A 24608-nucleotide genomic window follows, 5' to 3' on the forward strand; every position below is an offset into this window, starting at 1 on the left:
TCTTGTTTGTTATTGACCGTCCATTTACACGCCACCTACGATGGTGGATACAGTTACTTTCATGATAGGGAGAGAATGAACGTGCGTAATCGCAAGTCAAGCAAGCGCCAGCATCTGTGCATGAGAGGAAGCATGCGTGTGCTGGTCCGTTCTTTTCAGCGGTGTAGCTCACCTGATGATCTCATGGGCCTGATTTCTTTCGAATTGTCATCATCTTGGTGGGGGTTCACTTGATACACAGGTTGGACGGCAAACGTGGTGGCCCCACCGTTAAAAACCTCCCATGGCCACTTGATGGTTGGTTTTTGGGGGCCACCTGTTTGCACGGTTTGGATGGTATGAAGAAATCATGGTGGGCTCCAAACGGTCCGGTCTCATAAATCACTCGTAAATAGATAATCAGCCTACGGAAACGAATAACTGCTCAATGCGTGACCAGAAAATATTAAATACTTCCGCACAGTAAATGGATCACATGCATGCTTACATCTACATCCACGTGGCAGAGTGCATGTGTCAAGTTAAACCGTTTTAATAATCATCTCCAACAAGGATGGCGCATTGCATAAGAAATTACATTGATTGATGATCACATGGTCGAGATCCAAGTCCAACAAATGGACAGTTAAAAATACAACGGTCAATGGTCCATTTTCATCTGACATAATCAAAATTTAGTAACATTCTAAAATCTGATGCTTTGGTAGCGTTCTATCATTGTTGGGACCATGGCTTGGATTCTCTCGATTGAACGAGGAGAATGAATGCCACGTCCATTCAGTTTCTTCTGGTCTGTATGCAACTGGCATACATGTACTCGATCCTGACTATCCAAATCAGTGGTCACCATTTGAAGGGAGTGGATCTTGAGAAGGACACTGGTCGGTCAATCCTAACCAATTGATATGTTGCAATCAATTGAGTGGTTCAAAGTACAACATTCAATGTCAAGGAGAATTTTCCATCGACCAGATGATTAAGGTCTTCCATACATTAGTGTAAGCTATTGTTCATGCATATTTACATGAATTCCTGTGAACTGGACGGTCTGGATTTATTATAGTCCTGCAACTTTTCCTGTGGATGTGTGCATATGTAAAATTTTCAGTACTCCTCCCTTGTGCCATATACTTTTTCTGTAAAACCTAACTAAGATAGGAGAATGCATCTTATTCGCAACAAAAGTCGGTCACACACAGTCGAGACGTTAGACCACTGCGTGTGTTCAGCAGCATCTGTAAAGTCACGGCAAATCAAGAACCGTTGGATTCGCATGCATATCCATCGATCTAGAACGTTCAAATCTTAGTACAATATGATCGGATGCTGATAACCTATTGCCAGGGCTTTGAAGCCTTGCAGCTGGGGACGCGGATTGCGTCCTACTCCCGCCCGGACAGTAATCCGTCCGGGCAGGGCTCTGCGGGGCCCACCGTGATGTAAGTTTTTTTATCCACGCCGTTAATCGTTTTTATCCAATCATTTTGAGGTATGCATTTAAAATTGAAGTAGGTCCACAGCTCCAATGGACCACACCGGAGGGAGCTGCAGTGATAATGACACGCGCTGTTGAAACCTTTCTAAAGCCCAACGTGATGTTTTTTTTAATCATCCAACCTATTAATAAGGTCATGTAGATGTGGATGAAGTGAAAAAACAAATATTAGCTTGATCCAAAACTTCTCGAGCTCCTAAAAAAATTTTAACGGTGGAAATTAAATCTCCACTTTGTCGTCCACTTGAGCTCTGTACCTTGCTCAGTGTTTAGATCATAGCTTAATATTATCTGATAAAAGCAATTAACAGCCTGGATAAAGCACTTAGATCATGGTGGGCTCCACAGAGCCCTGACCAGACGGATTACTGTCTGGGCGGGGGTAGGACGCAATCCGCGTCCTGCAGCTAGAACTAAACAACTAAACAAGCTTATCTACACTGGGAATGGATTAGGTGCGGCCCGGCCTCACCGAACACGGTGCAGCCCTGACCGTGGCCCCACCTTAATGTATGTGTAGTATATCCACTCAGTCCATCCTTTCTGCCCTATCATTTTAAGGCACGAGCCCAAAATGAAGTCTATGCAATCTCAGGTGGACGGTACTACAAGAAAAAGTGGCGATTGAAGGGCCATAATTAAAAATTTCCTAGGTCCCACTGTAACGTTTATTTGTCATCCAATCGGTTGGTAGGGTCAAAGGGACCTTGATGAGGGAAAAAAAAATACGAAAAACAAATATCAGTTTGATTAAAAAAAACCTTTTGTAGTTTAATCATTGCCCTTTCCAACTGAGATTTGCATCCATTTCATTTTCAGGCTTAATCTCTAAAAAAAAGTTGTAAAAACAGATGGACGGCATGGATGTACCACAAATACATTGAGATAGGCCCCTCGGTCAGGACTGCAGCGTGTTGGGTGAGGTCAGGCGACCTAATCCGCTCCCATCCACACCAGTACACGTGGCATTGGCTTCAAATCCGAACGGCCCACATAGGGAGACTCACTATAGGTTGATCAATTACTAAACACATTTATTAGTAAAATCCTGGCCTTTGGTTGACAGACTTCTTCCGCTCTACCATGACGCTTTTGCTGCATTTATGGTCAGTTAGATGTCCACGATTCTACTGTTGGGATCATAGTTCCAGTCTAATTTATTTATTTATTTTTAAAAAATCATAAACAATAAAAAAAAAAGAAGGCCCCACGGGCTGCACGGTTCGGATATGAGGCACGTGCCACGCGTAGGGTAGAAAGCCACACGATTGTTTCGCCGAAACTCATCCACAATGGGCCTATATCACTGTCGGTCAGAATCGAGTCACACGCACGCAAGGCTAACCGTGGCTTAGTTACCACAATTTAGTATTATGCAAGAAACGCACAGCAATAGGAAATAGAACCCCAAGCGAGCAAGCAATGCAGAACGCAGAGGATCGGAGCTACACTTGTCTGCAGAGCACAAAAGCGTCCTCAATCATGAAGAGTGAAGCCTGTTTCGCTAATCCGGACCATTGGTTCGGTGCGTTGCGTCTTTTATGACAATCTTGATACTTTAATTTGTGGCTTATAAACGGACAGTAGAAGATAACAAATGAAGCAGAAGAGACATTAACCAGGTACATCCATAATATTTTGTAGGTAATTTTCCATCCATGTTGAGATGAAAAACATCAATGGTCTAGATTAACGATTCATGGGCCACGTTTGTGAGAATTGAAAACACGTGCATATACCGTTCAAAGATACGGGCCACGTATGATATAACTCGTCAGCAAAGCAACTCCCAGGAGCGCGTCCCTTCGTCTCTCTCTTCCACTTTTTTTTATCCTTCGCTTATTACTCTGCCCTTCTTTCCAAAAATCCAGATTCGACTCTCTCTCTCTCGCTTGCTCGCTCGCTTGCGTCATGATTCCCGCCACTCTCTTCAATCTCTCTCCCACCGTTTAAAACCCTAACATCTCTCTCTTTCTCTCTGCAAATCGTCTTCAGGTAAAAAATCATCCAAACCCTCCGTCTCTGGATGCAATTCACGGGCTCTTCGTTGCTCCTCCCAAATGCCGATTTCTAGGGTTTCTTTCTCTTTATTCACATTTTCTTGATCTGTTTTTATGCTCGTTTAGATTCTCTGATCGGTAGATCTGTTCCTTTTCTATTGCAGAGAAGAGAAAATTTAGTGGAACGACGGTTCGGATTTATGTCCCTCAATCAATCTAGGGCTGAGAAGAGCGAGGCCCAGGTGAGGAAACCGGGTCGATCCGGAAGCTCTAACAACCAAAGGAGCTCCTCGGGTGGGGCAGGGAAGGGCGGCAGCGGGACCGCCCCTCCACCCTCTCCTTCGATTTCCTCGTCGCCCTCGCTGTCAACAAACAAAGGGTATCTTTCTTTCTTCATTCTTCTTCTAATTATGATAGAATATTGCTGGGTTTCATCGGACTGTTGATTTGAAGAGAATGGCTTCGAAAATTAGGGTTTTTTTTTTTGGGTTGTGTGTTGTAGCTTCAAGAAGTCTGGTAATGGACAGGGAGGGCAGTCTAGGGTGGGCCCTGCGAGCACAAATTCCGAACCGAATGCTGCTGTCGCTGCCAACCGTGCCGTGCAAAATGGCACTCATGTCCAATCTCATGTGCATGGTACGGAAATTTTATTTTGGATAAAGATGGTATTTTCTGTTTTAGGGTTTCTTGGTTGTTTGGATTCTGTAGAATAGCTGGAACGTCAGTTGAGTTGTGAATGAACTGGAGGAAAGGGCTTTTCATTGGATCTTTTGATTAATATTTGGGTTCTAACAGGGGTGTCAGATGTGCCAGTGTCAGTCACTGCCAAACCAATCGAATCATCTGTTCCAAGAAGCTCCCGATCCCTTCCAAAGGCTCCATCTTCTCAAACCACTTCTGGAGCATCAGATTCTGCAGTTCCTGCAACACCATCGAAAGGTAGTGCTTCTTCTTCCTCTCATCATCATCACTAATACACTTACTATCACTATTATTACTATTACTGCTGCTGCTGCTGCTGCTGTTGCTACTACTGTTGTTTTTTTGGTTTTACTAGCATGGCTCAGTTTACCTTTGACATGTGGATCAGTAATGGTTTATGTGTGAGACTTTTCTTCATATCACAATTGATATTCCTTTGTTTTCTAGCTGCAGGAAACAGTCTGTTCTTGCTTTTGTCAATTGTCACCTTTTAGTTCATGCACTATTATAATTTTTTTTTATTTTATTTTTTGTTGTTGTTGTTTTTAACATTACACTGATTTTTCTCTACGCTGGTCTTGCCACAGGAGATGCGCCTAGAGCATTTCCTCTTCAGTTTGGGACCATAAGTCCGGGGTTCATGAATGGGATGCAGGTATTTATTGATCATATCTATTTGTGCGTCAGACAGTCATTTGTGATTGCTTATTGTTCTATGAGGTTATTGCCTTTTAATTCATTTAGTTGGAAAAATGCTGTGTGGTTGTAGATTCCTGCTCGGACTAGCTCAGCTCCACCTAATTTGGATGAGCAAAAGCGTGACCAGGTTTGTAGTTGCCAGATAGGTTTAATATAGCTTTCTCTTCTTTTGTTATAAACTTATAATGCTAGTGGGGCGATGTGATTCACTTTAAAAAAGCGAGAGAGATGGTGGGGCGATATTATGTCTTCCAGTATGCCTTTATAAATAACCAATTCACCATCATCTTGTGCTTGACTCGCTGCCACCGTCTTATTATTATTATTTTCTAAAAAGTAATGCAATTTATTAAGAGAGCCAAGAGGCCAACACAAACAAATGCAAACTGAAACAAACCAAGATACAAGTAGGAAATCAGGGCACCCACTTGGTGAACAATTTAGCCCGACCAATAGTGCCCAAAAGAAAGCCACTTCTATTGCGGATTATTCTTCTCGCCCCACAGAGTCCAAAGAATGGCAAGCAACGCCATCCTCCACCTTAACCTTCCCTTCTTCTCGGAACCACCAAGATGCCATGATTGGAAGAGCCCTTCTATAGAGTTTGACATCACCCAGGGAACATTAAAAAAGTCCACAATTCTGGACCAGCCACCCCTCCCCTAGCAAAGGAACAATGGATGAATATGTGGTTCACTAATTTCACATCTTTTCTGCATAGGGGACAGATGTTCTGTAGCACCAAAGCCTGTTTGCAAAGGTTGCCAATGGTAAGGACCTTGTTCCTACATGCAAAAGGCCAAAACCTTGGGAGGGGCTCCGTAGACTAGAGAGGGCATGTGTGGCAGCAACTATCTTGGGCTTCTGAACATGTTTGGTGGCAACTATCTCAGGCCTCTCTCTAGGATATCATATCATAGAAGGACTACACGGAGAATGATCCTGATTTGTTTTAAAGCCAAATCATTGAATCCTTCATGCCTGAAGAAGGTTGGAGCCCCTGCAAACGAGGGAGGAGCTGCCCCATATCTTTGATCCCAGCGTCGTTGAGATTCCTCCTACAAGGAGGGACCCATACACCCCCATGACCCTGGGCCTGAGAAGCAACGGGCGACTGAGACTGCACACACTCCCATCACCTGGACAACCCACCACACTTGCTGCACAATAATCTTCAAGAATGTTGCCAATCAGCTGATATCACACTGATGTTAAAGAGTTAAAAATTTTTATATGGTACTATTGGTCTTCCCTGCATCTTCAGCACAAGTTTCCGACAACTGTGTATTCTCAAAGTAACATAGCCATATGCAACTATTGTTGTTAGTCTCATATCTTCAAATGTGATGTGTTTAAAAGTATGTAAGTCTACTTTGCAGGCACGTCATAATTCTGTTAGAGGCGTGCCCACGATGCCTATCCCTCCTGTTCTTAAGCAGCAGCAGATGAGGAAGGATGTCGGTAGCATGAACCAGTCTAACACAGCATCATCTCATCCACAACCACAGGCAAAGAGGGATATACACATTCCTATTCCAGCTGCCCCTGCCGCGACAGCCCAAAAGTCTTCTGTCCTGCCTATGACCGGAATGTCTATGCCCATGCCATTTCAGCAGCCACAAGTTCCTATACAATTTGGTGGCCCTACCCAACAGATTCAGTCACAGGGTGTCACGGCCCCTTCACTGCAAATGCTACCTGTGGGAAATGCTGCCCAGGTTCAGCAGCAGGTTTTTGTTCCAAGTCTCCAATCTCATCCATTGCAGCCTCAAGGGATGATGCATCAGGGACAAAGCCTGGGCTTTGCACCTCAGATGGGTCATCAAATGGTCCCCCAGTTGGGCAACCTCGGAATTGGAATGCCCCCACAATTTGCTCAACAGCAGGCTGGAAAATTTGGTGCTCCTCGAAAAGCTGTCAAGATAACTCATCCAGAAACTCACGAAGAATTGAAACTTGATAATAAAAGGACAGACTCGCATTTGGATGTTGGCTCCTCGGGGCCAAGGTCTCATCCTAATGTGCCCCCTCAATCCCAGCCCATTCCATCCTTCCCTCCTGCTCATTCAATCAATTACTATCCTATACCCAATTCTTATAATTCCGCTCCCATCTTCTTTCAACCTTCATCTTCTCTTCCTTTAACAGGCTCCCAAATGACTCCCAGTTCCTCTGCATCAAGATATAACTATTCCGTTGGACAAGGTGGGCAAGCCATATCTTTTATGAACCCCTTGCCTGTTAGTAAGGCCGGGCCTCCTATGCAGGGCATGTCCGAACCCATGAATGTGGAACGCACTCATGATGGTCATGTAATGGTTTCTGCCCCAACAGCTTCGGTTCAGGTGACAGTGAAGCCACCTGTTGTTCCACTTGCAGCAAAGGCTGGTATCTCTTCTGTGGCAGTGAATCCATCTACTGTCAAGGGTGAGCCATCCAAGTTACTGAGATCACCTGGTGAAGCTATTGCTCATCATCAGCAAAGGGAAATTGAGATGGGTTCAGAAAATAACTTTCAGCAGCCAAAATCTGTTTCTGAAAATCCCGAAACCATTCCATTGCCTGCCACAGTTAAAAGTTCTGCTGCTGCATCTCCTGCTGTTTCAATGCACATTCCGCCCTCAAGTACTGAATCAGTTCCTGTAGCCCCTGCTGAGGAGTCTACATCTGTTGCGAGCAATGCAGAAGGCAGAAGAAAAGAATCTATTAGAAGGTCGGACTCTTTCAAGGATCAGCACAAAAAACCGAGCAAAAAGGAACCACGGCACTCCCAGCAACAACATCAGGTACCCATGCTTCTTTCAACATTCAAATTGTTCTTTGAATGTCACTTTATAGCTCCCATATCTCAGGCTGCACACTGTTACATGTGGAACAGCTTTCTTTTTAATAACTTGTGGTCTTGGTATTCCTTTGGTGCAGGCAGATATATCAGATTCTGCAGGTGGTTTGAAGACATCTTCATTAAAGTTACCCAAGGATAGCATTTCCTCTGACTTAAATGGCCAGCAACTGTCCAGAAATCCTGAGAATGTGCAGGCTCCTTCAGAGGCACTCAGGTCACCTGCTACTGCTAGCACTTCTTCAGTTGGGCAGCCTGAAACTGAAGAAGGTAAAGCCATCCCTTCTATGTCAGAAACCTCAGGAGTTGTCGTGGACACTGCTACCGAAGTATCACAAGATGTACATCTGACTGGTGGTGTTCAAATTGGGGAGGGAGGGTCCTGTGAGCCAGAAAACCTGCCAGATCATGAAGAGCATGTAGCCACATCTGAAGATTTGGATGCTTCTCATCATACAAAGCAAGATATCACTTTGTTGGAGAAACAAGAAATTCCAGGAACAGAAGAACAGAGGAAAACCAAAATAACTGATGGTTCTGAACAAGATCTTAGTAGCTTCGAAGTGCATACAGGATCAGCTGTTTCAGAATCCACTGAAGACAGTAACCAAATGGAAGTAGTATCTCAACAGAGCGCAGCGATATGCAATGTGGAAGAAACAAATGCTGTTGATGAGCCTACTTGTGCGGAAACTGAACAGATGAACACCATCGCAGAAGAAGTGGGCTGTAGCTCAGAGATTGACAGAACTACAGATAACTTAATCACTTCATCTACTGCCACATCCTCGGGCTCTATTGATGCTGATCCGACCAGTTCTCATCATATTTCTTCTATGGATGCTCAGGAAGATAAAAGTTCAGCTGCAGATGCCTCTAAAATTAAAAGTGAAATAAGGACGCCCGATCAAGAAACTTCAGAGAAAGTATCTGGGCTATCATGTCAGGAGACTGCCCCTGCTATGCTTTCAGATTCGTCTGAAAGTGCCCAGAAACTTGAAGGGAGAAGTGCATATAACATGAGCAGTGGTCCAGTTTCTACTTCATTGTCAGCATCCAAGGATAGGATCTCTTTGGAACAGAATAGAGCCAAGGGTGCCTTGGCTGCCGGCAAGAAGAAAAAGAGAAAGGAATTTCTTTTGAAAGCAGATGCTGCAGGGACAAGTTCTGACCTGTATATGGCTTACAAGGGTCCAGAGGAGAAGCCTGAGACAGCTATTACTCCAGAAATTGTGGATAATACTTCTGATGTCAAGCAGGTATCTGCAGATGCTACTGAGAAGGATCTTCTAGCAACTGAGGATGATGCGCAGAGTAAAGCGGAAATCGATGATTGGGAAGATGTGGTGGAGATTTCCAGTCCAAAACTGAAAACGTTAGAAAATGGGGAACAGTTAGATGGTGCCGGTAAGCATGACGATGAATATGGAAGTGGAGTTTCAGGTAAAAAGAAGTACTCTAAAGATTTCCTCTTGACGCTTTCAGAGCAATATACTGACCTTCCTTTAGGCTTTGAGATTGGATCTGATATAATAGATGCGATAATGAGCGGTCCGGTGGCTAATCCCCATCTTGTCGAACGTGAATCATATCCAAGTTCTGGAAGGATTATAGATAGGCCAAGTGGAGGATCTCGTCCTGACCGCCGTGGTAGCAGTATTGTGGATGATGACAAATGGAGCAAAGCACCTGGCCCTTTTGCTTCTGGACGTGATCCACGTCTGGATGTTGGTCATGGTGGTGCTGTTATAAATTTTCGGCCTGGCCAAGGTGGCAATCACGGGGTTTTAAGGAATCCACGTGGACAGCCATCTGGTCAGTATGGTAGTGGGATTCTCTCTGGGCCTATTCAGTCATTGGCATCTCCGGGAGGGATGCCACGGAATAGCCCTGATGCTGACAGGTGGCAGCGTGCTACTGGCATTCATAAGGGTTTGATTCCTTCTCCTCAGACTCCTTTACAGGTAATGCACAAAGCAGAGAAAAAGTATGAAGTGGGTAAAGTGTCTGATCAGGAAGAGGTGAAGCAAAGACAATTGAAAGGCATTCTCAACAAGCTTACGCCTCAGAACTTTGAAAAACTTTTTCAGCAAGTCAAAGAAGTTAACATTGACAATGCTGTCACTCTTACTGGCGTCATCTCACAGATTTTTGATAAAGCTCTGACGGAGCCAACTTTCTGTGAAATGTATGCAAACTTCTGCTTACATCTTGCTGGTGAGTTGCCTGATTTCAGTGAGGACAATGAGAAGATCACTTTCAAAAGATTGCTTTTGAACAAGTGCCAGGAGGAGTTTGAGAGGGGCGAAAGAGAGCAAGCTGAAGCTAACAGAGCTGAAGAGGAGGGGGAAATTAAACAGTCCAAAGAGGAAAGAGAGGAGAAGAAGGTCAAGGCACGCAGGCGTATGCTGGGGAATATTCGGTTGATTGGAGAACTCTACAAGAAAAGGATGTTGACAGAGAGAATCATGCATGAATGCATTAAGAAGTTGCTTGGTCAGTATCAGAATCATGACGAGGAGGATGTTGAAGCTCTGTGCAAGTTAATGAGCACAATTGGTGAGATGATAGATCATCCCAAAGCCAAGGAACATATGGATGCGTATTTTGACATGATGCTGAATTTATCAAACAACCAGAACCTATCTTCTAGGGTGCGATTCATGTTGAGGGATGCGATTGATCTGAGAAAGAATAAATGGCAGCAGAGGAGGAAAGTTGAAGGACCAAAAAAGATTGAGGAAGTTCATAGGGATGCAGCTCAAGAACGGCAGCTACAAGTAAATAGATCGTCACGTGGGCCTAGTATAACTTCTTCGGCAAGGAGAGGACAACCTATCGATTATGGTCCCCGTAGTTCCACTGTGTTTTCTCCCAGCTCCCAGCAGGGTGGCATTCGCAATTTGCCACCTCCGCTCCGTGGTGGATATATATCTGCTCAAGATGCTCGGTTGGAAGACAGGCATCCTTTTGAAAGCAGGACATTGTCAGTTCCCTTGCCACAAAGGTCCACTGATGATGATTCTATTACCTTAGGTCCTCAAGGTGGTCTTGCCAGGGGCATGTCTATCAGAGGACAGCCACTGATGTCAAGTGTTCCCTTGGCTGATTCTTCTCCTAGCACTAGTGACCCTAGAAGAATGGCATCGGGTCCAAATGGTTACAGTTCTGCATCTGATTGGACACCTTATTACTCACGAGAAGAACTCACGCCGAGATATATTCCAGATAGGTTTGCAGCAACACCTGCTCATGACCAATCAAATTCCCAAGACCGCACTATATCTTTTGGGAACAGGGATTTCCGAAATGCAGATCGTCCTTTTGATAGTTCCATGGCAACTTCACCTGTCGCAGGCCGTGTGCAGGGACCTTCAACCGGGGCCCATACTGTTTCTTCTGAACCTGGTTTGTCTGAAGATCGTTTGCGAGATATGTCCATAGCAGCCATCCGGGAATTCTACAGGTAACATTTCGTTTCCTCATGCGTGTTTAGGCCTGTTTTCTGGTTTCCGAGTTTCTAATATCCACTTGTGAAAAAAGAAAACGCAAGTTACCAACATGCAATATTGAGGTTGCGGTTTCTTTGCCAGATTCGCTACAAAAATGAGTAAATGATCATCGTTTATTTTTGCTTGTGTCTCTGCCAATAATGTTCAAGTGATCACCAAAAGATTCTTGTTTTGTTCTTCCTGTATTACTTTTCTTTGTGTTCATAGAACTATTTGACCAGGTTGGATAAATGTTATGTTATTGTTATTATTAGACAAAGATCTTTGATTTATTCTGTTCTTCTAGTACCATGTTCAACCCAGATTTTGATCCAGAACTGTGAGGTTGTCTGCACTTGAAAAATCAGTTAAAAATGTGATCTATTGAATAACTGTTGTTTGAGAGATCCCACCTTAATAACTGAAAAGCCCAATGAATGAATTTATGTCTTATCATTTGTGACCAATGTTTTTTGTATTAGTATTGCACCATGTATTGCACCCTTGTGAAACGGAAACATTGCATGTACCTTGTGAGGTCTCACAGTCTGAGTGGGAAAACATCGGGAAAGTTCAGGAGAATGGTGAAAATTTTCAATCAAAGTTCATGAGATGTTACACACTTTGATCGCAAAACATCACAAAAAGTACTATGCGTTATAGGTTTTTCATTGTTTAGGGGATGAAACTGTGTGTTGCCGGCCACAAGTGATGCAATTATATCCAGAATGAGTTTTATCATTTAAACTAAACACAATACACCTCTCCAAAAAAAAAAAAAAAACACTTTTAAAAAAAGCGCAAATATGTAATGGTCTCCTTATTTCATATTTATTATGCAGTAGTTAACAAGAAAATTTCTTGTTTAGCTTCTTCAAGACATCTCGTGGCATCTGCCAATGGGATTCCCTATTCTCGTTGTTCATTGACAATGCTGAAGCTCTCAACAATACATTGGAGAAAACTGCTACTTAGCAGTGATTGAAGGAATGTCACTGGGGAATTCAGAAGTACCCTACTCGCACATGAAGTATGCGTATAACACCATCTTGTTTGGTTTGGGTGGAAAATGAAGAGGCCCTCGGTTTTAAGTATTTCACTTGGATGCTATGCAATAGTCTCCGGCCTAACATGGGAAATAACAGTATATTAGGGATGAACCTTGAAGCTGGATAAGTTAAAGAGGTTTGGAGGAATCAGTGGAGTGCAGGGTAGTGGGATCTGCCTGTTAAGTTGTTGGGAATGCCACTGGGTGTTAGTAAGCGGCATTTGGCACATGGGATTCTGTGTTATATGATATCTTTGTGGGGAAGAATCACTCTGATTAATGCAGTGCTAGAGAATACTCTAATGTTGTTTGTTAGACTTGCTCTTGAAGTTGCTGACCACAAGTAGCTGGTATAACCGTATAAGGCTTTTGGATTATGATGGCGATGATTCACTCTCGAGTCTTTAAGTTGGTGAAGATTAGTTGACATGGGGGAGAGAACTTTCTGCCCTTCACCAAAAAAAAATAATAAATAAAATAAAATAAAATAAAAATGTGAGTAGCTTGCATCTTTTTCATTCTTTGTACTGAGAATCTTGAAGTGTTGGTGTTCTCATGCGGACATCTAGGGGGTAATGGGTTGGGTGAGTCAAGGTCAGCCTTGAGCCCCTTCCATTCACTAAGCAGGCTCATAATCTAGGTCTGTGCCCAATCCATGGATTGAGGTACCAGGCCCAATCCATGGGTAGATTCCTAAGCACCGGCCAGGCCAGGCCTGACATGACCTGCACACACACACATATATTGTGTTGTATTGTATTGGGAGTCCTTGAACAAAAAACCTTTTGCAAGGTTTCACACATCTCCACCTCTAGAGCACGCACATTGGTTGAAGATTATAAAAAGACTGGAGGACCATTTCTAGCAATTGAAGTTGAAGCAATGCCCCTAAGTAGTTTCACATGTGTATCTGAACCAATTTTGTCATATATGTGCTTGTGGGCGCGCGCGCGCACACATATATAATCTTTTTGAGAAATTTTTTAAAAATCAGAAAAATAGGAAAAAAATAAGAAAAAATGAAAAATATATAAGAAAGTAGGGGGAACTTTCCTAAGATAATAGATAAATAATTTTATATGTTTAAAATACATTTGAGTGAAATAAAACCAATTAAACAATGAATTAAACATTAAGTCATCAACATTCGACAATATAGTTAACAAATATTAATCAACACTTAGTAAACAAAATAAAGAATCTATTTATTTATTATTGATCTATTATTATTTATAACAAAATAATACTAAATGGTAAATGCTAATATATACATTGATCTATTTGTCATTGTGGCATTTGATCACCACTACCATCGTCATCATCTGACTCATCTTTTTCTTCCACATACACTTCTTCTTCTGTCCTTTCATCATTTGTATGTACTAATATTTCATCAAATTCCAACGGTGGGTTTTCATCCTGCTCATCATCATCTCCTTCTCCTTCTATCTCCCTAATCTCTTCCATGGGTTGACTACTACTACACGCCCCTCAATCATTCACCTTCGAGTGAAAGTAGAAGTACCTTCTGCAGGTGTCGATCCGTATGCGGCATTTTCAACTTGCGCCCATGTCAGGTCCTCCCCAGCAAATATCAAGTCCTCCGTATTTACGAGCCACTCGTTATCTGCATCCAGTTCATTTAAGCAGATACGGTCAAAGAAACCAGTCTTTTCTTTCCTAGTCTAGAATTGTTATCGCAAATTCTGATTGTATTGAATGAAGACCAAGTTGTTGAGCTTCTTTTGCTCAAGGTGATTCATTTTCTTGGTGTGAATCTGCGTGAAAGAAAGTGCATTTGGCATTATCTATTTAGTTAATTAGCTTACACTTATAAGTTGAAGTTACAATTACCAAACTGTAAGTCTATAACATGCTAACATATTAACATATTCATTCCAAACTTACCGCCTCGAACGTGTTCCAGTGCTCACAATCGCTTGCAGAACACGTGAGTCCAAGAATCCCCATGGCCAGCTTCTTTAGAGTCGTATCCTTCCTCTTCAGGTCCACTCCATAGGTAACCCACAAGTCAGCTGAGAAAAACAGTTTAAGTAGGTTAGACTTTATAGATTACATTGTAAAAAAATTATTTATAAGAGAACTGAGACATTCATGCTACTTACTGGGCAATTTTATTGTTCGATTCCTGATAACGATATCCGCAGAGAATATGCCCCCACTTTTTGTATAGAAATCCAGTGGAGTGGAGATCTTGTCTCGTTCTTCTCTATTTAGAATCATTCTTTTCAACACATCAATAAATCCAACTATATGTATAGTAAACGCTTCTTACGGATAAGGAGAAGCGAATAAATAGGCTAGGTTAAGGATGCAAGCAGCCGAATACAATGAAGATGACACTTAGTTACTCTATCTTCTATCTATAATATCTATTATGGGCTTATAATTACGCTCTCTATAGTTAAAATGGTCCATTATCTTATTTCTCGCCTTCTCCATTGCATTATATATGTAACCCATTTGAGGCTTCTCATTTTCGTCCATCAATCGCAGCACAGTGGCTAAGGGCTCGGATGCTTTTAGCGCCTTTACCACTTGGGTCCAAAAACTTTGCGAAAAGATTGTTTGTTGAACCTATTTCCCTTCAGTCTTCTTTGACCAAGGCCCACTTATAAAATCGGTCGACACTACAAAGCTTCTAAGTTTTTTTTCTTTTGCACTTAATCTTTGTAGTGTTAAGAATGTTGTAGCGAAACGGGTGACTGCTGGACGTAGCATGTTACCTCCAATGTGTTTTGTTATTCGATTCAGAAGATGGGCGTGTTTGTACAGAAAGACCGTGATTTTTCTAACCCTTGAAATCACATTTAAAAATAATCTACCTACATCTTCTAACATCAAATCAACCCAATGGGCCACACAGGGGGTCCAAAATAAACAGCGTATCTTCTCTATAAGACGATGACCGGCGACTACATATGAGGCTGCGTTGTCTGTAATTTACTTGGATAATGTATTCCTCACCTATTTTTCCAATTACATTATCTAGTAAGTTAAACAAGTACTCTCCAGTATGCGAATGATCCGATGCATCCACGGACTTTAAGAACATTGTCACAGGTGGACAATTTACTAAAAAGTTAATGAGAGACCAATCGGATCTCTTGGTCTATCCATCAGCCATGAGTGAACACCTATACATTTTCCACGATTCCTTATATTTGGCTATAAAGGATCGTGTATAATCAACTTCGGCTCTGAGGCACGTCTCCCTCATTTCATGTAGGGGTGCATACGGGTCGGTTCGGTCTAATTCTGGGGTGAAACCAGAACTGAACTGTTCCTAACAGTTTCGGGAAAATTGGAACCGGACCGTTTGCACCCTAGAATCGAACCGGAATTGGACCGTAAAAACCGGTTCGGTTCTACGATTCTGGGCTTTTTATAATTCAGCCCAATTGCATACTTTTTTTAAAAAATCCATCCCATGTCCATTCGTGTTGTGATATATTTGATGAATGGTTTAGATATTGCATAAGATGTGCAAAAAGACATTTACAGAAACGATAAAATGGCGCATTGTAGACCATAAATCATGAGTTAAATAGACAACTAAAATATATTGTAAATTAATAAAATAGACAACTAAAATATATTGTAAACTTGGTCCGGTTCCAGGTTCGGTTTTGAGTTCGATTTTACGGTCCAGTTCCAAGTTTGGTTCTATGGTTTGGTTTTAAAGGACCCCAAATCGAGAACCGAACCGAACTAAACGGTTCTTTGATTTTCAGAACCGGAACCGGAACCAGTGCACTTCAGAACCGGACCAAACTATGCGGTTTGGTTGGTTCTGGTCCGATTTACTGGTTCTACTTGTTCCATGTGCACCTTTAATTTCATGATCCGAATGAGGTTTAAGCTTAGGTCCAAATTGACCTATATTCTCAACCATAACTTTGAAGCTTCTTGATTTAACTGCGTTGAAAGTAATGCCGGTTTGGTAAAATCACTTAGCAATACATTGATTAATGGTTTTCCCATCTTTTTGTTTATACCGGTTTTTTAAAGTTGTTTGAGCCGACCCCTTTGGTCGACCAGATCCTTGGGGTGTGGTCTACACCATCTATCCATGAGCTCATGCCCTTGGGCTCTTGCAAGGTCGTTAGTGGTGGTCTAGACTGTTCGATCGAAGTAGGAGTGAGACTAGTTTCATCTACATCAATTACGTTTATATATTCGTAAACGTCTAGTTTCATATATTCCTTGAGACGTAGGATACTATCACATCTCTTTCACAATTGTTTATCCATATACTCCACGATCTCCCTTCAGATTTCTGAAGTAATTTTGTCGCATTCTTTTGCATTTGACCCCGGTAAATGTGCAAGGTGTTACTTATGCCGCACAATGCCATTGGAACCCCGGGTTTCAAAGAGGAAGATTGGGAAGAAGACATGGTCTGCGCGCGCGCGCGTGTGTGTATTGATTCTTCTTGTTATAACTTGTAAGTTGTAAACTAGTAAAAACTAAAAACTAAAGTAAAGAGTCGAGACTAAAGAGATGAGTGTGTGTGTGTGTGCGCGCACGTGCGCGTGCGTGTTACACTTACACTAGTAGTAATAGAGAGAGAGAGAGAGAGAGAGAGAGAGATGCACAATAACAAAAACACAATCTAAAATTTGGAAATATATTCTTGACTTCTTGTCTTGATTCTTGAATGTTATAGACTTGTAGAGTATTTGTAGTTTTGCACTCTTGTTGCTCTTGCAAAATGTAAATTCTTGCATTCTTTAAACTCTTGCTTGATTCTTGAAAGTTGAATCTTATGAATCTTCTTGTAAGTTGTAACAAACTAAAAATAAAAAAATATTTTGAGTCTCTTGACTCTTGAATGTAGAGAGAGAGAGAGAGAGAGAGAGATTATGAGTGAATATTATGTAACTAGAGAATGAATATAATAAATAAGAGAATGTATAAAATGAAATGAATGAGAATTATGAGATGTAGAAAATGAAATGATATCTAGAAACTAGAAAGAGATAGATGTAGAAAATGAAATGCGAGACTTGACTTGGAATTCAATTTCGATGTATTCTTGCTTCTACTTTCGTGAATCTTGATTGAAACTTGAAAGAAGATGGAGCTTGGGCTTCAGAGGCTTTGAATTTGAGAGTTGAAAGATGGAGAATGTAATTATGTAAGAGAGAATGAGAGATATGAGACTTTGAAAGTGTATGAGAGTTGAAAGATGGAGAATGTAATTATGTAAGAGAGAATGAGAGATATGAGACTTTGAAAGTGTATGAGAGTAGAGAGAGAGTTTGAGTGCATGTAGAATGCAAATAGGGGGGGTATGAATGCCTTTTTATAGGGAAAAATTGCTGAATTTTGAAAAAAAAAATTCAAACGGTCAGAAAATGGTCAGATTTCTGAACGTTGGCCAATATGTGATTGCATACATCGCATATGCGATTGCATATTTTTGCACGAGTGGCATATGCGATCGCATATGCCACTGTCGCATATGTGATTTCCCCTCCAATGTGTGCATATGCGAATGTGCGGTTGCACATGACAACACTGCTCTGAACATGTATATGAGTTCTTACCTGAAACCTCCAATATTAACAAATTCCAGGTCATCATCTGATTTAATTTCAAAACAGTGAATTTCTTGCACCCGCCGCACAAATATTCAGAGCAGAAAATTCCATCAATTCGGCAGGGAATCAAGGATAGGATTTTCTGGAAACAGAAAGTGGTCCTAATCTGTGGGATGCAAGGTTTAGAATCGGTGTATTGGGTATTGTTCTATATCTAGCTGTTTTGAGCCAATACAGCCATATCGTCCATGGGTGATACCGCAATAGATGCCGCTTTTGGATGATACTTTCAACCTTGGTGGGATGCTTGTAGCTAGCAGAATAAAACAAACGTCGCATTCCACAAACTGTTATGGTCAAATGATGAAAAAGGTCGTCTCACCACCATAGAAGAAAGGATTCTCCATCAAATCTATCTGTAGATAACTTCATGTGTTTGCACTTGGAGGGCTTTACAAACTGCTATTGGCTGATCCATCTTTAATTGGGAATCTACAATTGATCAGGAACGATTGGCCTTAAACTAGGATTGCAGCTGTCACACAGTCACAGTTTGCTGTCACATTTAAAAATTACTCTTTATTTGGGAAGCTACAATTGATTAGGAAAGTTTGGACCTGTCACACAGTCACAGTTTGCTGCCACATTTAAAAGCTAACTTTAATTAACTAATTGATGTTATTAATAAAAAAAATAACTTCTCTAAAAGGGAAACCAACTAAGAGAACAATTATACCATTTAAAAGAAGCAACTAATCTATAAAAAAAAAACAGAGCAACTAATCTACAAAAAAAAAAGCAACTAATATATGACTCCTAACAGTTAAAACTACCAACTGAAAGAAAACAACCCAAACTGCATGGACATATGGGGCCCTTAGCATTCATCCAAGAATTTGTGGGCCCACTCTTAGACTGGCAACAATATCTTCTAATGCCTTGGAAGACTGTTTGAATAGTACTTTTGGGATTAAGAATCAAGAATCGTACTTGAGAGTTAGATGGGAAGTTGATTTTAAAAAATCATGTTTGCTCAAAATGTAAATGGGGATGAAATCCTGGTCAAGATGAGGATGCTGGGAGAAGTGAATGCATCAAACAGCAGGGAATGATGAGGGTCAGAAATGGAATTGTAGTTAACTTTTCTTCCAAGTTTTGTCCCTGCTTCGTCTTCCAGGGGAGAAGAGTCCCATTGTGCATTTGTGCTAATGTCTGGGGTTAAGTCTAGTTTAGGTGGAAGTGTTTTGCTGGATGACAGTAGTAAACAAAATCGTTATGGTTTACCACTTGCAACACTAACAACTGTCATCTTAGATTTGTTTTACCTGCAAAAAGGTGGAAGCTCCAGTCCCTGAACTCACATCGACTCTAGATATTATTCTATATATGAATTGAATCATGCAAATAAAAAGATTAATTACAAATTTAGAACCATATAAAACAATACTAGTCCAAATTAAGCAATTCAACAGATCAGGTGATGAGTCATTATCCCAGAAGGCTGAAATCCATCCCTACAACGCTACCATCTTCCATGAATGTTAACCAAAGAAAAAAAAAATACAAAGCTTTGATTGATTTAGAGATGCTGAAAATTTCTCATGCAAAGTTAGATTTCCAAGATACGTCTTTTAATCTCATGAACATCACCAACCAATGCTCAAATCACCATCAAGAAATCATTTTAGTTAATCCTAAAACACCGGTAGATGGAAATATATAGGGTACATGGGGAAATTGTCTATCCAGGAAGTCTTGATTTTGATCCAAAACATACGGGCAATTTGTTGTTTAAGAGGGCTTGTATGACTCATCATCATCTAAGCATTATCTTAAATAATTTTGGTCAGCTATATGAATCCTGTTCTACAATTCCACTCTATTGAGATTTGAGGACCATAGCCTCAGTTGAATCATAGTTAATCAAGTCTTTTCTATCTCTACTCGTCATTTTGGGCGTTCTGCTTGCGCTTTTGGAGCCTTCAACTTGAACCAACTTACCCTGACAGGTGCAGTTCTTGGTCTCCTTTGCACATGGCCAAATCATCCAAGGTCTACTTTCTCTCATCTTATTACCTACTGCTGCTACTTTTAAGTCCCCTGGAATTCTTTCACTTCTAATTCCACTCTTGTCTTGCCAATCATTCATCGTATCATCCCCATTTCAGCTGTGTTCATCCTATGAACATGTTCCTCGTTGACTAGCCAACATTTTGACTGATGAAGCATGGGTGGTCTTATGGCTTTCTTATAAGTTTTTTCCTTTAGTTTCATTGATGTGCTGCGGTCGCATAAAACTCTAGAGGCACATCTCCACTTCATCTACCTGACTCTAATTCTATGAGCATCGTCCTTCTCAATTTCTCTGTTCTCCTGAATTATCGAAAAAGATATTGAAGAGGGTTATTTTGGAGTACTTCTTGGTCAGCAATCTTAACTAACTCCTTGTTTCCACTCCTATTGTTATTAAAATTGCATTCCATGCGATTTATTTTAGTCTGAGTAAATTTTTAAAACATTTAAATACTAAAGCATCCCTCCATAGTTATAGCTGTGTTTTCCCTCTCCCTCATCTTGTCAGTCAGAACTATGTCATCTGCAAACAGCATATGCAATGGGACCTCTTCCTGTAAATGGCTCGTTAACTTGTCCATAATCAATGCAAAAAGATGCAAGCTCAATGCCAACCCGCGGTGTAAGCCTACATTAATTGGAAACTCACTTGTCTCTCCACTAGGTGGACCTCACATTTGTTACTGCTCCCTCACATCCCCTTAGTCATGCCAATATATCCCTTTGAGATTCTCTTTCTAAATACCCACTGGATTAACTCTCTAGGGACCCTATCATATGCTTCTCCAAGTCAATAAGGACCATTTGTAGATCCTTCCTCCTTTTGCTATTTTCCATCAGCTGTCTAGGTAGGAAAATACCCGCAATGGTCAATTGTTGTGGCATGGATCTAAACTTTCTGATACATTTGTCTCATGAATTAATCTTTTCTCAATCACTCTCCCCCAAAGTTTCAATGTATGACTCATGAGTTTAATCCCATGACAGTTACTGCAACCTTGTATGTCTCCTTTATTCTTACGCATACTTACCTCTGTACTTCTCAATTTGTTTGGCAATTGCTTTGATCTTACGATCTTGTTGAGCAACCCTGTCAACCAAAATAAACCAATATTTCCCATGCACTTTTAGAACTCTGCTGTATACCATCTAGTCCGAGGGCCTTTCTGTTTTCATCTTTCTCAAAGCTTCTCTAACTTAAGTTATCATAATCCTGGTTAGCCTTTCCTCAATAAACATTTGTTCTTTGATTTAGAAAAAAGAAAAGAGAGAAAAAACCCACAACGAGGTTTGGGCGAATGGTCTTCACCGTAGGTTTGCTCCCTACAGGTGAGGGTTCGATTCCCCTGCGTGGCTTTACCCGATACACGTGGTTGTGGGTGGTTGTGTGTATCCGCGTGGATTAGTCTCACTTCAAAAGGAGGCGGGGACACCCTGTGTCTTCAAAAAATAGAAAAAAAAAAGAAAAAAAGAAAAAAGGATCATTGGAAAAAAACAATTGGTCTGTAAAGGGACCAAAGATGTCGGATTGCTTCCAAATTGTGAAGGGACCAAAGCCTTAGAGAATTGTATGCTGGGACGCAGAAAACTCCTCCCAATTGAAGGCATTTAGGACTCCCAACGGGATTGAATGTAAATGGGTTATTAGAGCACAAAAGAATAGTGGGAATATTGATAAAATAGTGTAGGGGACACCTTTTTTGTTCTGCTTTCAATCCTTTCTTGCAATTTTCCTCTCTCCCAATTAGTTTTATCGTGAGACCTTAATTGTTTTGCACTGTTCAACTACTCCTGGGATAAAACGAACCTCAATTCTATCATGACTTGTAAGAGAATAATATACTATTTTTTCTTAAATCTTTCAATTATGGTAAGGCAATTTTTGAATTACATGGGTCTTTTGCTTGCATTTGATTCCTACCATGCATCGCCTGTGAGACTCTGTACTTACATTCCAAATCTTCGGATGCCTCTGCTTTGGTATTCTAGTTTGTATGCTAAAAATTCCGTTTCTCATTTTCAGTGCCAGAAATGAGGAAGAGGTTAGGCTATGCATAAAAGATTTGAAGTCCCCAGATTTCTATCCAGACATGGTAATGCTCTGGGTCACAGACTCCTTCGACAGGAAGAATGATGTTGACAGGGATCTGTTGGCTAAGCTTCTCGTAAACCTTAGCAAGTCTCGGGATAGCTTGCTAAGTCAAGTACAGCTTGTCAGAGGGTAAAATACACGTTTCCATTAGTTTACATAAGTTCATATGCGCTGTTTTTAATCTAATAGGTTGGACTCAGTTTCAGCCATTTCGGGTACTTTGACCTGTTTTTGGTTGGTTTTGCAACCGTATGGACCGAGAGTGAGCTGTGACTGAGTTGTACTTGGAAACCATGATTTAGTTCCTCAATCCAAAATGCTGGAACCTTTTCTTACCTTGCATATTGTTTTCTTGCCAGCTTTGAATCTGTGCTCTCCATGTTGGAGGATGCTGTGACCGATTCTCCAAAGGCTGCAGAGTATCTCGGCAGAATCATCGGGCAAGTCGTCGCAGAAAATGTCATTCCATTAAAAGAGATTGGTAGATTGATACACGAAGGTGGGGAAGAATCAGGATGCCTGCTACAAAGTGGGCTCGCATCCGATGTTCTTGTGAGCATTCTCGAGATCATAAGAAGAGAGAAAGGGGACAAGGTTTTAAATGAGATCCGGGTGAGCTCCAACCTCCGGTTGGAGGATTTTCAGCCCCCAGATCCCATCAAAACAAAGAAGTTGGATGCATTTATTTAGAAGATGGGACTGTATGGGGCAAGGAATTCATGTTTAGAGATGTTATCTTGTTCAGGGCTCTTATATATGGTCATCTTTTTTCATGTTTTATTATTATTCATTACTGTGCTGCAATTGCTGAAAAAAAAAAAAAGATCAATGGAGCCAGGCTGATGGCAGCAGCGAGGAAGAGGTGGTTTTCCATATTTCTGTGCTTTGCATCTCTCTCTCATGCTTCTGTAATGGTTTCTTTATCATCCTTTTTACTCTCTTCCTGTGAGGTGGATTGAAATTGCCACAAAAAATCGATCAAATCTCCTCTCAGCAGTCACGCCAATGGGTTTCTTGACGCATTCATCATGTGCCAATGTCAAGTGTGATCAAAGCCAAATGACAGGCATCAGTCCACGCATGTTGAATGCAGGCAATGTGGCCCACCTGGCAAATCGAATGACCTTTTTTTTTTGCACTGCACCTGACGAACAGCTTGGACCTTCTGTCAAGGGTTGCACTGTTCTTATGATCGTTTGGATGTGCCCAAATCTCCACTTGGGTTGGAAATCACACGGATTTGTCTTTCATGTGAATAACAATATCCTACGTACCTTATTTTCACGTATTTTTGTAAAAACTTTTCTACAAAACAGACTTATTTGCCATTTGCTCCAAATATCAATTGTCATTTCCCAAATGCCACACAATTGGACACATAAGCACGTGTTCCTCAAATCAGGGATGCCATTAGGATTGTCCCATGAAAGCGATTTTTTAGAGTTATGGACAATTGTATGATGGGCCCCACATGATGGATGATGTAACTGAATGAATCAGCATTTCTCTCATGTGATTGATAAAGAACATCTGTTATTTTGCCGGTTGATTTTTCTTCTTTTTGGAAAGATAAGCAAATTTATTGAAGGACAGAGGACTGCTGAAAGAAAGAAAAAAGGGGGACAAAAGCCCTACAAGGAAAAAAAAAATGCAACCAGAAAAGATACGAAGGCCACAACCCTAGCCAAGAACCCAAACCCCTCCAGGGAGAACCACAACTCACGGCGCCCAGACTCAAGGAAGAGGACATTAAATGGGGGCAGTGTTCCTGCGCTCTTTAGTTCAAGGAATGAGACCACAAATATAAGTTCGGAGACTGCAAATCTAATTTCTTCCACAATTATGCTTTGGCTCGATCCAGAATCAACGCTATTGCCTCCCTTTTGATTGATGATCAGCTGGTAACGGATAAATAGGTTATTTGCAAATTGATAGTTGATTTCTATTCTCAATTGTTGGCTGTAGAGGATGTGGATCGGCCAAGGATCCATGATATGGAATTCTCTATATTGGAATAAGAAGCAATGCAGCTCAATAGGCTGGTGTAGGTCAAAGAAATGAAAGCTGCTCTGTGGGATCTTGAGAGTGAGAAAGCCCCAGGCCCTAATGGATTCCCTACAGTGTTCTTTAAAGTGTTCTCGGAATCGGTTAAGGAAGATCTATTTGCGTTTGTCTAGGAACTGTGAACTGTTCGAGCACAACAGACTGTCCAAGGAACTTGGCAGTACCTTGGCCTTGATACCAAGATGGAAGGAGCCCAAAGTATTAAAGATTTTCGTCATATTAGCCTTCTTGGAAACCCATAAAATACCCTCTCCAAAATCTTGGCTCACCGATTGAGACAAGTGATATCCAGTGTTGTTTCCCCTTTCCAATTTGGGTTTGTAGAAGGTGGGCAGATTCTAGATTCAGTCCTTTGTAACTAATGAATGCATTGATTGTGTGTTAGGGACAAGAAATCAAGAATTTTATATAAGCTTGACCTTAAGAAGGCCTATAACCACATTGACTAGTCTTTCCTGAATTTCATGCTTAAGAGTTTGGGGTTTGGCTTTAAATTGAGATCCTGGATGAGAATCTGTCTCCTCCTAAATTTTCA

At 41.3% G+C, this 24608-nt stretch overlaps 1 protein-coding gene across 1 annotated transcript; it reads left to right on the forward strand.

Moving 5' to 3' along the window:
- Nucleotides 1-3285: 3285 nt before the first annotated feature.
- On the forward strand, nt 3286-22884 carry LOC131233693 (eukaryotic translation initiation factor 4G-like). Its single transcript, XM_058230482.1, has 10 exons — nt 3286-3490; nt 3660-3874; nt 3998-4131; nt 4291-4434; nt 4785-4852; nt 4967-5023; nt 6276-7682; nt 7819-11204; nt 21941-22138; nt 22369-22884. Exons 2-10 carry the CDS (start codon nt 3696-3698, stop codon nt 22697-22699), a joined length of 5904 nt encoding a protein of 1967 aa, XP_058086465.1. The 5' UTR covers nt 3286-3490; nt 3660-3695; the 3' UTR covers nt 22700-22884.
- The last annotated feature ends 1724 nt before the right edge of the window (nt 22885-24608 follow it).

The sequence above is a fragment of the Magnolia sinica genome, chromosome 18, assembly GCF_029962835.1.
Source record: "Magnolia sinica isolate HGM2019 chromosome 18, MsV1, whole genome shotgun sequence".
Lineage (NCBI taxonomy): Eukaryota > Viridiplantae > Streptophyta > Magnoliopsida > Magnoliales > Magnoliaceae > Magnolia > Magnolia sinica.

Coding starts and splice junctions, on each gene's coding strand:
- LOC131233693 (XM_058230482.1), top strand. CDS start 3,696: ATGTCCCTCAATCAATCTAGGGCTGAGAAGAGCGAGGCCCAGGTGAGG. Junction 7,683..7,818: donor ACTCCCAGCAACAACATCAG/GTACCCATGCTT, acceptor CCTTTGGTGCAG/GCAGATATATCAGATTCTGC. Junction 22,139..22,368: donor CAAGTACAGCTTGTCAGAGG/GTAAAATACACG, acceptor TTTTCTTGCCAG/CTTTGAATCTGTGCTCTCCA.